We start from the raw sequence: 14,078 nt of genomic DNA on the forward strand, positions 1-14,078 counted from the left end.
ACAAAAGAAGTGCTGATAGCATTAACTTGAATTGAGTTGAGGAGGACAATAACCAGTCACACTAGATTGCACATGGAGAGAGAGAGAGAGAGCGCAGCTGATTTACAACCAAACATTGTTTTCATGTTCTTGTCATTATCATTTAAAGGTTCAATGGAGGAATCTCATTCCCCAATCACTTGATTTTGAAATAGTCATGAAATCCAAGACAACTCAATTTCTAAATACTGCCCCCCCCAATTCAGGAATATCAAACAAACTTAGAGGCTTTTGATAATCCCACCATTTCTCTGCTTTGCTGATTTTTTTTTTTTGCTGATGCAATACATGGGTCCCATCTGAGAAGAATCAATCCATATTAAAGCAAGCACTTCTACTTCTCTTTTTATTATTGGAAATCATGAAACTGAAATCACTTTATGGGGCCCAATTTCCTGGGAATGACATCCCAAAAAGGTGATTAATGTTGGGGAACACCACTTTGGTTGTGCACCAAGCAAGAGGTGGTCTACAAAATGAATTTTCAGAAAGCTGAATCAAGGGCAAGACCCACAACACAGAGTTTGTCAAACCAAGCATAGAATTTTTCATAATATAATGTCATTGTTTGGAGACATGTTTCACTTAAAATTGGAATATATACCTCAAAAGTGTCCACATTGTAAAGCAAAGTGCTTTGGAAGGATCACTTTTGCTTTATCAATTGGTCAAGCTTTTCCATTTTTTAATGAATCAATAAGCATGCTGACAGCTGATCGGTAAGACCCTGGTTCAAAAATGTGCCCAGTTCCAAACACCAAGGAACCCATTTCTTTGCCCACTTCAGAATTCAAGCTCAGCCAACGCTGAAAAATGGCATGCTTAGATGGGTTCGAGCTTCAATTTTACCCTAGTCCAATTACCTGTAGAGAGAAATGATATCTGTTGCTGCCAAGGATGGGGCCGAGGGCAATAATGTAACTTCATTGATGTCTGAGGCCGATGGATTCAACCTGTGAACAGGAGAAGAGCACACGTCAGAGGCCCCAGGTATTATCTTAGGGGCGGAGGCTCCAACGGTCAAGTTAGTCAGGTGCTTAAAAAGGGGTCGGATTAGGCTTAAGACGAGGGCTCAGGGCTTAGTCCTTAAGAGCTCAGATGAGGCCTCTCGAGAGTAGGAATGCAAGAGAACAAGAGTGAGGAAGATGAATTTATCTTAAGCTGGGCACTGCCTTTTATAACCGACATTTCCATGGAGTGGTTAGAGGAAGTTAGAGATGGACGACCAAAATCACATCTAGTCGATGCCACGTGGCACAATCCAGGGCTGTGTCATGTGTGCCTACATCAATATCCAACGAAACAGAGCTCTATTTAGACTTGTTTTCCTGTAGGTAAGCTATACAATAAACCTTAACTTGCTTCTTGTTTCACATGAGTATGAGGTTGTTGATTGGACCTATTACCCTAAATTGTACTTAAGTAATGGTTATTTTGCATTGTAAATAAAACAAAATAAAAGTTGAAGCAAAGATATTTAAAGTACCCCTAAATTTTGTAGAATAGATTAAGGCCTCGTATGTTTATCCAGAGGGAGAGGGAAGGGTATGTTGGTCAACTGAATAATTGACCAAATTTCCCGTGTTCAAGTGCCAGCATAATGGGTCCCACAGAAAGATTATTTTCTGAAGGGTATTGGTTTCCACATTCTAAGTGTCGGGTACCTGATACTCCCTTATGGGTGGGTAAGTTGCTTAAGTTAAGGGGGCCTTCTTTTTCTGGATTTTGAGAGGAGGAAAGTTGGTCAATAGGATTTTAGTTCCCATTGACCAAGAATTCCATGTTCATTTTTTAGATTAATGTGGGGATGTGGGAAAGTTTATTTTCTTGGGTATCACTTACACACCCATCTCCTAGGTGGGTAAAGAACTTTCCCACGTAGGAAGAAAGTTGATAATACTTGAATGGGACAAAAATGCCATTTTAATAATGGATTTTTATGACTAAAATGGTCATAATTACCTTATTTACCCGAGAAGTAAAAAAACATGGGTAAATGCACTAAATTGGATAAGTATTTCCTAGTAAAAACTTACCCAAATAATTGCATTTACCTGAATAAATAACTTACCAAAAAGCAAACAGAGCCTAAAAATCTTCTGCCAAAGTCTTTACCTAAGTATCAGTGCAATCAAACATTGGCACTGTAATTTGCTTTGATAACTCTTGCCCGAGAATTATTTGTCCAGGTAAGTGCATTGCCCGGATACTGTAAAACGAACAAAGCCTAAATAATACCGTTCAACAAGACAAATAAGTCAAAAAGCCTAGGATCTTACGGAATATGTAGTTCCATCCATATTAACATTTTAATGAGTCGACCAATTGAATATTTGGATTCAATTTGAATGAAAGAACATATTAAAATGTATTCGAATATTGCATTTTGTCCTGGTTCGTGTATCTCTGTATCTCTAGGTGAGTGGGTAGTAAACACAGGCATCGTTTGCTTGTTTTTCCTTCAAGCGAGCATGGAAATTAGCAACATCGTATTGTTTTTTATCAATCTTTTGGCATTGAATTGATCGGTGGAAAAAGTTCTTGAAGTTAAGCAGGATCTCTACAATCAATATCTGTAGGAGTTTGAAACCCCAGAAGTGGAATCGAATCCTCTTCATGATCGTGCCAATCACTAGCTATCTTATCCCAACGCCAAAAGAAAAATTCTCCAAAGAATACCTCAGTCATATGGTTAGAAAATCAATCTGATCATACTGACTTATTTTGGTAGAGGCTGTGGTTCTTGAAACATGGGAGTTGGGACAGTGTACAGGTACAAAGTCATAGGGGGCCTGAGACCAAGATCCCTGTTTAGGGGTTGGAGACAATATGGTAAGAGATTTTGATTGATACCTGCTGCAATAATGGAAGAGAGAGAGAGAGGAACATGTGGGTGAGATGGTAGCTAATTGGTTTATATTTTTTTCACTTTATCTAATGCAATTTGATTGTTTCCAAAGATAGAAAGAGAAATATCCTGTTTGGGCTTCATAGTTAATAGAGATGCTCAGATTTCTGACCCTAAACATCAAATGTCAAAAAACCCTTTTTGCCTAAAACACATAAAGTGGGACTGGGAGCATCTCCTAATTTCTCCATGTACATTAGCCTCCTCTTTATGGATTCCTTCTAAGTTCTACTTGATGCGATGGGGATGGCCATCTTATCCTAACTTAAATTTTATTTCCAGTGGCTACTTTTTAAGTGCTTCCATTTCCATGAAAGGGACAAACCAAATTTAACTCCAATGCTGATATATACTTATTAGCCAAGTACCCACTACTGTCCCCATTAATGCGTAATGTTCCATTAAATGAAAAGAAGAAAAAAGAAGGCAAAAAATAGATGTTAACACTTGCAAGAGATTTGAGGGAAAAAAAAAAAAGAACTTGTTCAATTGCTTTTATGCGTCCACATCACAACTAAGACAATAGCATCATTGTGTTTAAAAGAAAGTTGCAAAGAAGCATCCTTTCCAAATACTTTGAATAAAAGAATGGTCTCAAATACTTTGAATAAATAATCAATCTGTCCAATGGTTGAACTGATTTTATGAACCTATTTGGCACTAGCAATACAATTTTGAAGAATTTACAATGCATTTGGGTCTCATCCCTTGGGCCCAGCCCCTTCATATTTTAACAAAATCTCAACCCGAACCTACCCAAGCTGCATCTCCAGAAAATATTAGCCCATTATTCCTATGAGGCTATGAATCTATAGCTCTGATATTAATTTTAGGATCACTTGTTAACTCTTAACCATGCTACTCATTTTCCAGATGCGCCAATATTTGAAAGTTCTCTCTTAGAAGTTAGAACCATCCTATATTCAAATCCATTAAACAACACACAAGACCTTGTACCGGCATGGATCCTCTTGCACATATATAGACAACCTCAATGCATCTTTTTTTTTTTGTGATAAATCAACCTCAATGGATAATTATTGGCTTTTCTACGTGCATGTAAGGATCAATATTTTGCAACGTATCGGCTGGGCTGATACGTATCGTCTTGGTGGATCACTGACATATGAAATTCTTAGGCTTTGGGGTTTTGACTTGTTACATGGGGTAATCAGGCTTTACACCAACCCCCCGTGAACAGGTTTGAAAAGAAAAAAACTATAAAATTTATAGTTTTATGTTAAAAAGTCCTCTACACCCCATCTGGTATATCGGTCTATATCGATATTCAGAACCATGCATGCATGCATGTCACCCAATGGTTTAAACTGAAACATTTTGGGTTTGATCTATACAATTGTTTATAGTGACTTTTAGAAAGCTTAACTTGGTCTTTCATGTGGAAACATCAACGGTACCAATCATTCTAGCTGAACTGACTCTTATATGTAATGTGATAATATGTATCTCACCAATTTGTATTAATCAATTCAAAATGTTTCAGATAGAAACAGCTACGGTACCAAAATCGATCAACCCAAAATGTCTTGATGTTCATTATGTCTCATAAAACATTTTTACATTTTTAACAAAGAAAGATTAAACTGTATAAAACGTTTGAACACCCTCCTTCCAAACAAATAAATAAATAAAATAAAATGAAAAAAAAAAATCCTCACTCCTACCACCACTTGGGGAAGAGTTATTAAATAGTTGCTGAAAAAGTGAATGATTACAGCCCCTATAAGGGTACAAGGCGAGTTTTTCAATACCTAAAAAAAAAAGGGATATTTTCTAAGGAGTTGCAAAATGAAAATTGAAGCAAAAGCTGAAATATGGTTGGAACATCTTGCTACACTAACACTCAATGCTCCCACCTCCTTCAGTCATGACTCATGTTATAACCAGAGAGCATCTGTATCGAAAGAGGGAAGAGGGGGAAGCCAACAGTCCTCTCACACATGTGGTTATCTATTTTCAAATTAAACTGTTTTAAATATAGGAAGTCAGAATAAAAATCATTCTAGGTTTTCATTTTCTCTAATAAAACCTGTCATTACTCTCTCTCTAATAAGATCATTATTAAAACTCTCTTTCTCTCTCTCCAAAAGTTGATGTTTGTAACATACTTCTCCTTCATCAAATCGCTTCTCACCCCTTGACTCTCTTGATAATGCAGGGGTATAAATTAGATGGATTAAATTGGATTAAGGGCCAACCCAAGACCAAACTAAACATGGACCCTGGCCTGGACCCAAAGTTGACAACCCTATTTGCTAGCTATCAATAAACTATGAGAATTGGACTGTGAGTTTATTTAAATCTAATGGTCAACAACTGGATTGGAACCTCATTCTAGCATTACATTATATCCAAAAGCAACATCTCCAAGAAGTTAATGAAAAGAGGGAAAAATAAAAAGAAATGAAGAACATGACCATGCGTCCATTGCTGATTTCATGCCTTGTAGGTGATGCATTCAAGAATTTCATAGTTAGAACTGAGAATGAAACTTCTATGGAGTATATACCATGAAATTTAAGGAACCTTCACCCATGTCCAACAGGACATATTGAACAACAAGAGAATAACCTAAAAATGTTTTCAACCCGCCGTTGACCCGGCTGGTTGAACTGTTCAAACCATCACCCGGTTAGAATTCCAGGTCTGGTTCAGTCAAGACCCATTAGACGGTCAAAAACCGTTGACTTGGTCAAGAACCATTCAACCTGGCTAGTTCAACCATTGAACCAATCAACCTAGTGATTGGGTCACGGGTTGCACACTCAATACATACAAAACTTTCAGAGGCCATAACTCCGATGTCCGATTGGGATATCCTTTTTATTTTGGGTAACTTTTTAAGATCTATGCGTCCCAAGGAGCCATAGGCGCCTTGCCCTGCTATTTTCGTGTAAAAACCCTTTTTTTGGTCTCAAATTGCAATTTTTAATATTTTTTATAAATTTAAAAATTAAAAATGAATTACAAACATAAAATAATACATATAACATATCTAAAATATATTTATACACACACACACACATATATATATATGCGATGACATGGCACGGTTGAACTAGTGACCTATAATCCGGAGGCAAAAATGGTTCGGCCTACGGCTCGGTTTTTAAAGCATTGCCTAAAATTCTAACAGTCAAGGAATGAGATTTACGAAAATTCTCTACATAGACCAACAATAGCAAAAAGAGTCAGAAAAACAATTAACATTTGTAAGGGCAAAGGTTTAATAGGAGATTTTCTATAAGGCTCGGTTTGGAAAGAGTACAAATACAAATATGTACAATGTAAATACATACAAAATATAAGGTTTTGCACTCTACATATTTGCATTTGTACTCTTACCAAACTGACCTTAAGGAAACTTTCCATTGAAATGGGTACTATACATAATCTATCTGCTGAAGGTTTACTTCATATGACACAAGGGCATACAAATAAGGGCTCTGATGAGATAAGGAATATATAGTGGACTGGCTCAAGAAAACAGCAGAGGTTCCTGGCTTTACAGGAACACATTTAAAGAGATAAGGGCTCTAACAAGAGGGATGAAAATTGAATATGCTTGGAAACAAAGATCAGCAAACTCTACGGAAGATGCACCATCCAAACACGGTAAATAGGGGTCAGCTATTTTGGGGAAGGACTAGGGTTTGAAGTTAGTGTATGGATTAGGTGGCAGTAGCCACTCACTTGTGGCTTTGCTTGGCAGATTGTAAATAGGAAAAAAAGGAAATCCACAAGTGACACACTTGCACTTGATGGTGTCAGAATCTTAACATCTTCTGTTAAACTACACCAATTCTATGAAAGATGTTTCTTGGCTAACCACATTGCTTTTCATAAATCTAGAACAGCCAAGGAGCAGTGATGGCATTATATTCTGATCCTATAGGCTTTGGGAACTCCACATGAGCTCAATTGATGGCTGTCCTACAAGGCCTCAGACTGAGTATAAGGTTAAGCACGAGTAACAAAGTAGTAGCAGATCCTAGAATTCTGGTGTGATGGTTAAGGAAAGCCAGTCAAGGAACATGGCATTATAGACACACTTTGAGGGAGATAAGGAGCTTAGTAAGAGAATTGGAGCAACAGCTCTGTGCATATCAAGATTAGCCAAGTTTTTAGCTGATTCATCTGCAAGACATGGAATCAACAAGGGACTGATGTTCTGGGGGGGGGGGTAACCAATGAGGATCACACGTAAACAAATGTGTAAAAAAGAGGAGTGGAGACTAGCCTAACAGAAGGCATATCACTATGTAAGTTGCTAATAACATTCTTTTTCTATGATCAATAAAGTTACACAGCTAACAATCCAAAAATCAAAGACTAACAAAAAAAAATTCTGCTCCATAAAAACATGGCTGTTTGTATGGCTATGGTATTTTATAAAATGTCATTTATAATTTTTAATCTATTTACAGTCACTGGTGATATTTACAATCAAATGAGAATAGAAAACTAGAAGTTTCTAATACTAAGCTGATCCTAAATTTGGAGTGGATATAAAGATACTATAGAAATTTCAGAAACCATCATCATCAAAGCCTTATCAATATGCTAAATAAGCCTTTCTCAATCATTTTGCTGTATATGGAGCCACTGTTGAAAAATTAGCTGTTGTATCCATTCTTCTAACTCAAACCAATCAATCACCCCCTTACTCTTTTAAAGCTCTTCACTTACACCCTCCTACTCCTCACAATTGCAACCATTAGTATTTATTTAGCACAAGAGAACAATCATAGCCAAATTTCCATCATCTTATCACCTACTGGGACTGCCTCTGAGTTCCTGTTAATGAGTTTATTTCTAATTATATCCCTCCTAGTTCTACAACCCATAAATCTCAACCATCATAATTCAGTTACATTATTGATAAAAAAAATATAGTTACATTGAGTATATGTATTTGTTTACCAAGTTCACCTTACTAGTTTATAAAGCATGCTGTCCTATATAATTTTCTTTGCAGTCTGATAAGTAGGCAGGCATCAATTGAACAATACTTTGGAAGAACATCTCCACCTCATCCACCTAGCTATAAATTCTACCAGCAGTGTCCCTTTTGATTATTGGCATCATTTAACCAAGAAACAGAAAAGGATTTTGTTTAAGGTTTCCCCAAGCCACCCATCTAGTTTTTTTTATTATCAATTTAAACCAGTCAATCCTTTTTTGGTAGGCTAGCCCCCACTATCTACAAGGGAGACTCATCCCCAATACAACTGATGTCTATGAACCCCTTCTCTAGCTAAGGCATCAACTAGACCACTGGTCAATCTTTTACCCAGTTGAACAATGTTTCTACTTCATTAGCCAAAAGTATCACCATGATGTGCCTGTACATCCAAGGTCCACCATCCATGCTAGTTATTCCACCACTACTACTATCCTTGGCTTGTTTTGGACCCCAGGGATTCTAAGGCTGTGTCTGGAATATGTGTCTATAGCCTATCTCCCCATGGATAAGAAGGTTTTACATCTCATGGATAAAGTTTGCTTGGATGTGTAATAATAGTGGGTAAAGTAGGTTATTTAAGAAGGTAGAGGATAGGGGTGGAACTTGATCAGGCTTGGGATGAGGATTTGTTAAAATTTGAATAGGCCTGGCCCAAAAGCCCAGGCTCATTGCTGTGTAAATTGTTCAAAGCAGGCACCTGATTTGCACCCCTAGTAGAGGATACTCTGGTTGTAAAATGTTGTAATAAAGGTAGCTTATGTATTTCAAAAGGAAATTTCTACAAAACAGTTGTAATGCCAACTATGCTGCATGGAGCAAAGTGTTGGGCAGCCAAGAAACAACATCTCAAAAAAATGAGTGTTGCAGAAATGCATATGTTGAGATGGATGAATGGAAAAACTAGAAAGGATAATGTCAGAAATGAAGTCAAAGGAACCTAAGAGTAGCTCCAATGGGTGATAAAATGAGAGAAAATAGACTAAGATGGTTTTGTCACTTGAATCGAAGACCTTTGACAGCACTCATAAGAAGAAATGATCTTTTACAAGATGGAGTAGGGGTAGACCAAAAAGGGCATGGATTGTAGTAAGAAATTAGGATATGGCATTAAACAGGAATGTAATGGTGAAACAGGATTCATGTTGCTGACCCCATATAGTTGGGATAACGATTGGATGATGATGATGATGGTGTGTTTTAAAGCAACTTAAAGGCTTAGTGGTCATAAAAAAGCAACTTATATTGTGTTTGGAGGGTTATGGGCATTTTCTAAATTTCATTGAAGTTGAAATATGTAAAATGTGCTTTTGAAAGACCAAGTTCAGATAATTATCAAAAAAAAGAAAGACCAAGTTCAGATAACAAGTTTTTAAGGGACAAGAAAAAGGAGATTGGAGATCTTATTTCCTAAAAACTTGCCTGCCAAAACACCCTTTACCCACCTATATGGATAAGGATTTGTGTTTTACCAAATGACTTTAACCACCTTTTTCTGCTTATTTTATCCAAAAAAGTAGCAAAGGCCTTATTTCCCTGAGAACCAAATGCAGCTTAAGTTATTCCTCCATTTTTCTAGCCTCATATTTACCCCTTCAGTCTTGATGATCAATTAATGCCATTCACAAATAAAATTTACCACAGGAGCTATCTTGCATATTAATCAGTTAGCTCATCCACAACCACTGCAGAAAGATATAAGCTCAACCTTCTAACATAGTTTTCATGTTTACTAGAAATTTAAGATGTCCTCTTAATCCCAGTCATGCTGATAGCAGGGAATGCAAAAAGACTCCTTGTTTCCCATTCTTTAATTTTCAAGATGTCAACAACCCTAATCCTAGTGTTTATAGTAAAAGCCATTTATTGGACACCTTTCAGTTAAAAAGTAGAGCTTTCTATTTGAAAATGGTACATATTAAGTACAAAACTTATGAAATGCTCTAGCATAGATGAAAACTTTGGAATCTATCTAATCATGTTTGTCTTTTGTCAAGGCACATTCAATCAGTCAACCACAGTCTCAACTGTAAGTTTGATATCAAGAGCTGAAATCATTTTATGCCTCTTGATTGCACCTATTGACAGCCCAATAATGACATCTTAATTTGCTTTAGGATAGTTGTTCTCTCACCACATACCAGGAGAGGATGAATTATGTGGAGAAGCACCAGAACTGCTTTTGTTTGGAGAATTTGGGATAAGAGGAATGCTAAAAATCTTCTCCAACAGAATTCAACATCCAGAGGTTATCATTGGTCTTCACTATCAGAGTGGTCAATGAAGTAGAGATGGATTCAAAGGCATCTTGGTGGCTTACCTGATTAGAGGTTAACAATGCATTACAATCTCTTCCCTCGGTACACAGAGGTATTAATCTTAACTTTGATGGATGCTCTTCAAGGAGGCCAAGGCCTTCACGACTTGGTGGTCTTTAGAAGTCAGGAGTGCATAACACCTGGGTTTCCTATGGCCATTTAGGTTTTAGAGACTCTTTGAGAACTGAGATCATGACCCCATTCCATGGACTCAGGTTGATTTTTCTTTAAGGATTTCTGAAGTCTGAACATATAAAGTGGGAGAAGGATTGTAGGTTATTGTTGTTTGACATTGGACAGAAACCTTGAACATTGATCATGAAAAGGCCAATACCCAATGTTGGTCCCAGCTATCTGGGGTCTTGGGAGGGGTGCACTGGATACGGACCTAACCTTAGGCTTTTTCTTTGGCATAATGTGGCCGTTTATGGGGCCTGGGCCTTGAACATTGATCATGTATAAGACTAATTAAAAACATGAAGCTTCAAATGGTTAAAATGTCCCATCATGTGGCTTCCCAACTCAGAAGCAAAGAAAACACCAGTTTGTTAGACACATTTGCTTGAATTCCAAATATCCTGTCTTAGTTTGAATCTCCTTAAAGTATTTTGGTTGTCATAAAGGATACTGGAGGAGTGCCTAAGGGTTTTTGAACTAAGTTGAATGAAGAATAGAATCAACACACAACATTGTATCTTCATTAAAAACACACAAAGAAATGAAGAGTTACTTGGAATTAAGGATCAAGAAATATTGCAAATGACCAATATTTTGGCTCTATAATGTATAGGCCGGAAGAGATTGCAGATAATCGTTAACTATACAGTTTGAGCTAAGTCTGTAAAGAGGATATATTTTTCCACAGTTATACATGAATGATAAGCATTATGTGACTGTTCTGGACTAAATAATTGTGATTTCAAGAACATTAAGCAAAATAAATGTAGTTAAATATGATAATGATTAATGGAAAGACTAGAAAAGAGACAATGAGCTGCTCCTGTAGGATGTTAACGATGCTGATACAAAACATGTAATCAATTCCATCTAAGTTGCAACCCAGCTACTATTAGATAGAATTTTTCAGGTTCCCTAGGTTTCAGACAGTAAATATAGAAAAGATGAATTACACAATTGAGAGAAGAAGCATAGAATATCTCAAGTGCAGGAAAAGCAAACTCTTTAAAATGAAAAAGTGATTAATTAATCTAGAATTTTTTTTCTGCGTCAAAAACATCAGTAGTTCAAATCAATTTAACCATCAAAACAATACGGGCATTTACAATTCCTCATCTTCAGCTACTCTGGCCGACTCCCCATAAACCTTGATCAGAAAAGAGCTCATCCCTAATTAGTCTCAATGAGAAAGATAACAGACCATTACCTATTACTAAATGAGAAAGATATTAACTCAATGCAGATGCTTATCAGACCTGCAAATTAGTTTTAGCTAGAACGACATAAAGCAAAAAAGAAGGCAATTTTGAATCAATACAGGAAGGGATATGGCTCAGTTAGATTAACTGTTCTGGATCAAATGAAGTATCACTGAAAAACATGGAAGTTTTCTACACGGGACACCACAAGGACGCATTGCCTACATACCAATGTCCATCAACATGACAAGAGACCCGTGTACCCCATCAACCCATCAAGGCACCGCTGTGAGTCTAGCTTCAAAGACAAATCCCCTACAGAGCCCATCGCCATTTGCCGGAACCCCATCAATCCATCTCCATTCCCCTTTCCCCACCTCTGAAGAACAATCCCACATTGCCAATTTCCCCACCTTTCTCCCCGAAAAGCACAGGCGATCACCCCCTCCAAACACCTTAAACTTACTCGATTCTTGAAAGCTCTGATACATTTCGACCGGCATTCGACCCGCTTCGTCCCACTCCAATGTTTCCAAATCTAACCTCAAAATCAATATCGTCGAGCACGAAGCATTCAACGAAAAGGAGGATTTCAACCCACCAACCATCAGAAGACGATTCCCGGTCCCCCGAACCAACCGGGGCCGCTTCAATATATCAAACACGTCGCCCCATTCTTGCTTCTCTAATCGATTCCACCCCTGTGACTTCTCAAGCTCAGCAACCGTACACGAGAACAGCTTCCACTGGTTTCGCCACGGCGAACCCACATCACAGAGGGCGAAAACGGAGTCGGACACCAAAATCGGGCATCGAGGCTTGGAAACCAAATTGGAAGAAAACTTGAGCCACGGCCCAGAACCAGAGAAATACAGGGCAGCGAGTTCAGTGAGAACCAAGACTCGGCCGCCGGTGCCCGCCAGGACGGTTCCATGCCGGGACCAGGCCGAGCCAAGCGGTGGCAACACCCGGAATTGCCGAGTCAGCGGATTGCAGAGGACAAGTGACTTGCTGGAATCGGGGGAGTCAGCCCAGAGGTAAACGAGACCGAAGGACGACGCTATGGCGGCGGTAGACTTGAACGGGAGGAAACCAAGCGGGAATCTGAGCCATTGGGTGAGGTCGGGGTCGAAGACATGGAGAAAGGGATGATGGGGAGACACGTGGCGCTGGTGGTGGGGCGGACGGAGAGCGATGAGCGGGAAAGGTGGTCGGACGGAGATGAGGTTTAGAAAGGAAGGCGAGGTTAGAGTCTCGTAGAATAATTTGCAGACGGATCGACAGATTAAGATCTGACGGAGGGGGAGGTTGGAGAAGATCTGATGGAGAGTGTCCTGAGGGAGGAGATGAATCAGAGACGTATCCATCAATTGTGAGCTGCGCAACAGTGAATCCGAAATTGGGATAATCTTTCTCGAGGGTCGGACGGAGACAATCGAATCAGGCGCGCTTCGGCCGGAATTTCTGGAATGACGGGGAATGGTTCGCTTATATACGACCGGGATTGGCGAGGGGTTGGAAAACCGAGACCGGCTCGTGGTTGTTTTGTTGAGCACTGACTGTTTTGTTCAGTTGCTTTCTCTGAGCACTGTGCTTCAATAGAGGTTGTGTATGCTGCTTAGTGCTTACCCTTATGAGAGACACGCGGCATATAAGTGATGGGCCGATGCTTCCTGATTCAAGCAGATCATTGGTGATCAGATGATTGGAGACTTGGAGTGGTGGGTTTCAGGTGGACCGCATGAAGCATGTCAGAGCAAGACAGGATTACGTTAGACTTTTCCGATTAGCCACGTCAGCATAAATTGGTTTGGGCAACTGAGCCCACTTATATAGATATGGCATGATAAGCCACGTCATGCAGTCGACGTCGATGACAATTATTGAAATTGTTTTTTATTTTTGAAAGGGGTAAGCCACGTCACAATGAGTTTTCACTCTTTCTCAAACTCAATCACAACTTTTTAAAACGTCTAAAACTCATCAAAGTTTTTATTTTCTAAAACTCACCTTTGTTACTGCTACACTGTTAATGTTTGTTAAGGTGTATCAACATAAAATAATAATTTTTATGACTAAATCACTCTTAAATGATGAGTTAGAGGAAAAGGGTCTTTATTATTTTTCAATTTTATTTTTATTTTTTACATTTTAGTGTTTTGTTATAATTGCTAATGTTTTTTATAATTTCTGTTTTTTTATATTTTTCCATTTTCTACAATCTATAAAATTTTATGTATTTTTTTATTTATTTGCAATTTCTATGCTCTTCTATAATTTTTGATGTTTTTTTACAATTTTTATTTTTTAATTTTGTTTCTCAATTTCTATAGTTTCTATAATTTGAAAATAATTTTTTATTTAGTGTGCAATTTCTATAATTTTTTATATTTTTTTCCAATTTCTATGTTTTTATGTATTTTATATTTGAAAATATTTTTTGAACTTTTTCC

The 14,078-nt window shown here is 38.0% G+C and overlaps 1 protein-coding gene across 1 annotated transcript; it reads right to left on the bottom strand.

The window, feature by feature from the left end:
• Window positions 1-11,577: 11,577 nt before the first annotated feature.
• On the bottom strand, window positions 11,578-13,202 carry LOC104586260 (F-box family protein). The gene has a single exon (XM_010243433.3). It carries the CDS (start codon window positions 12,990-12,992, stop codon window positions 11,901-11,903), a length of 1,092 nt encoding a protein of 363 aa, XP_010241735.1. The 5' UTR covers window positions 12,993-13,202; the 3' UTR covers window positions 11,578-11,900.
• Window positions 13,203-14,078: the final 876 nt, after the last annotated feature.

This window comes from Nelumbo nucifera, chromosome 1, assembly GCF_055504915.1.
Source record: "Nelumbo nucifera cultivar China Antique chromosome 1, China Antique-T2T, whole genome shotgun sequence".
NCBI classification, from domain to species: domain Eukaryota; kingdom Viridiplantae; phylum Streptophyta; class Magnoliopsida; order Proteales; family Nelumbonaceae; genus Nelumbo; species Nelumbo nucifera.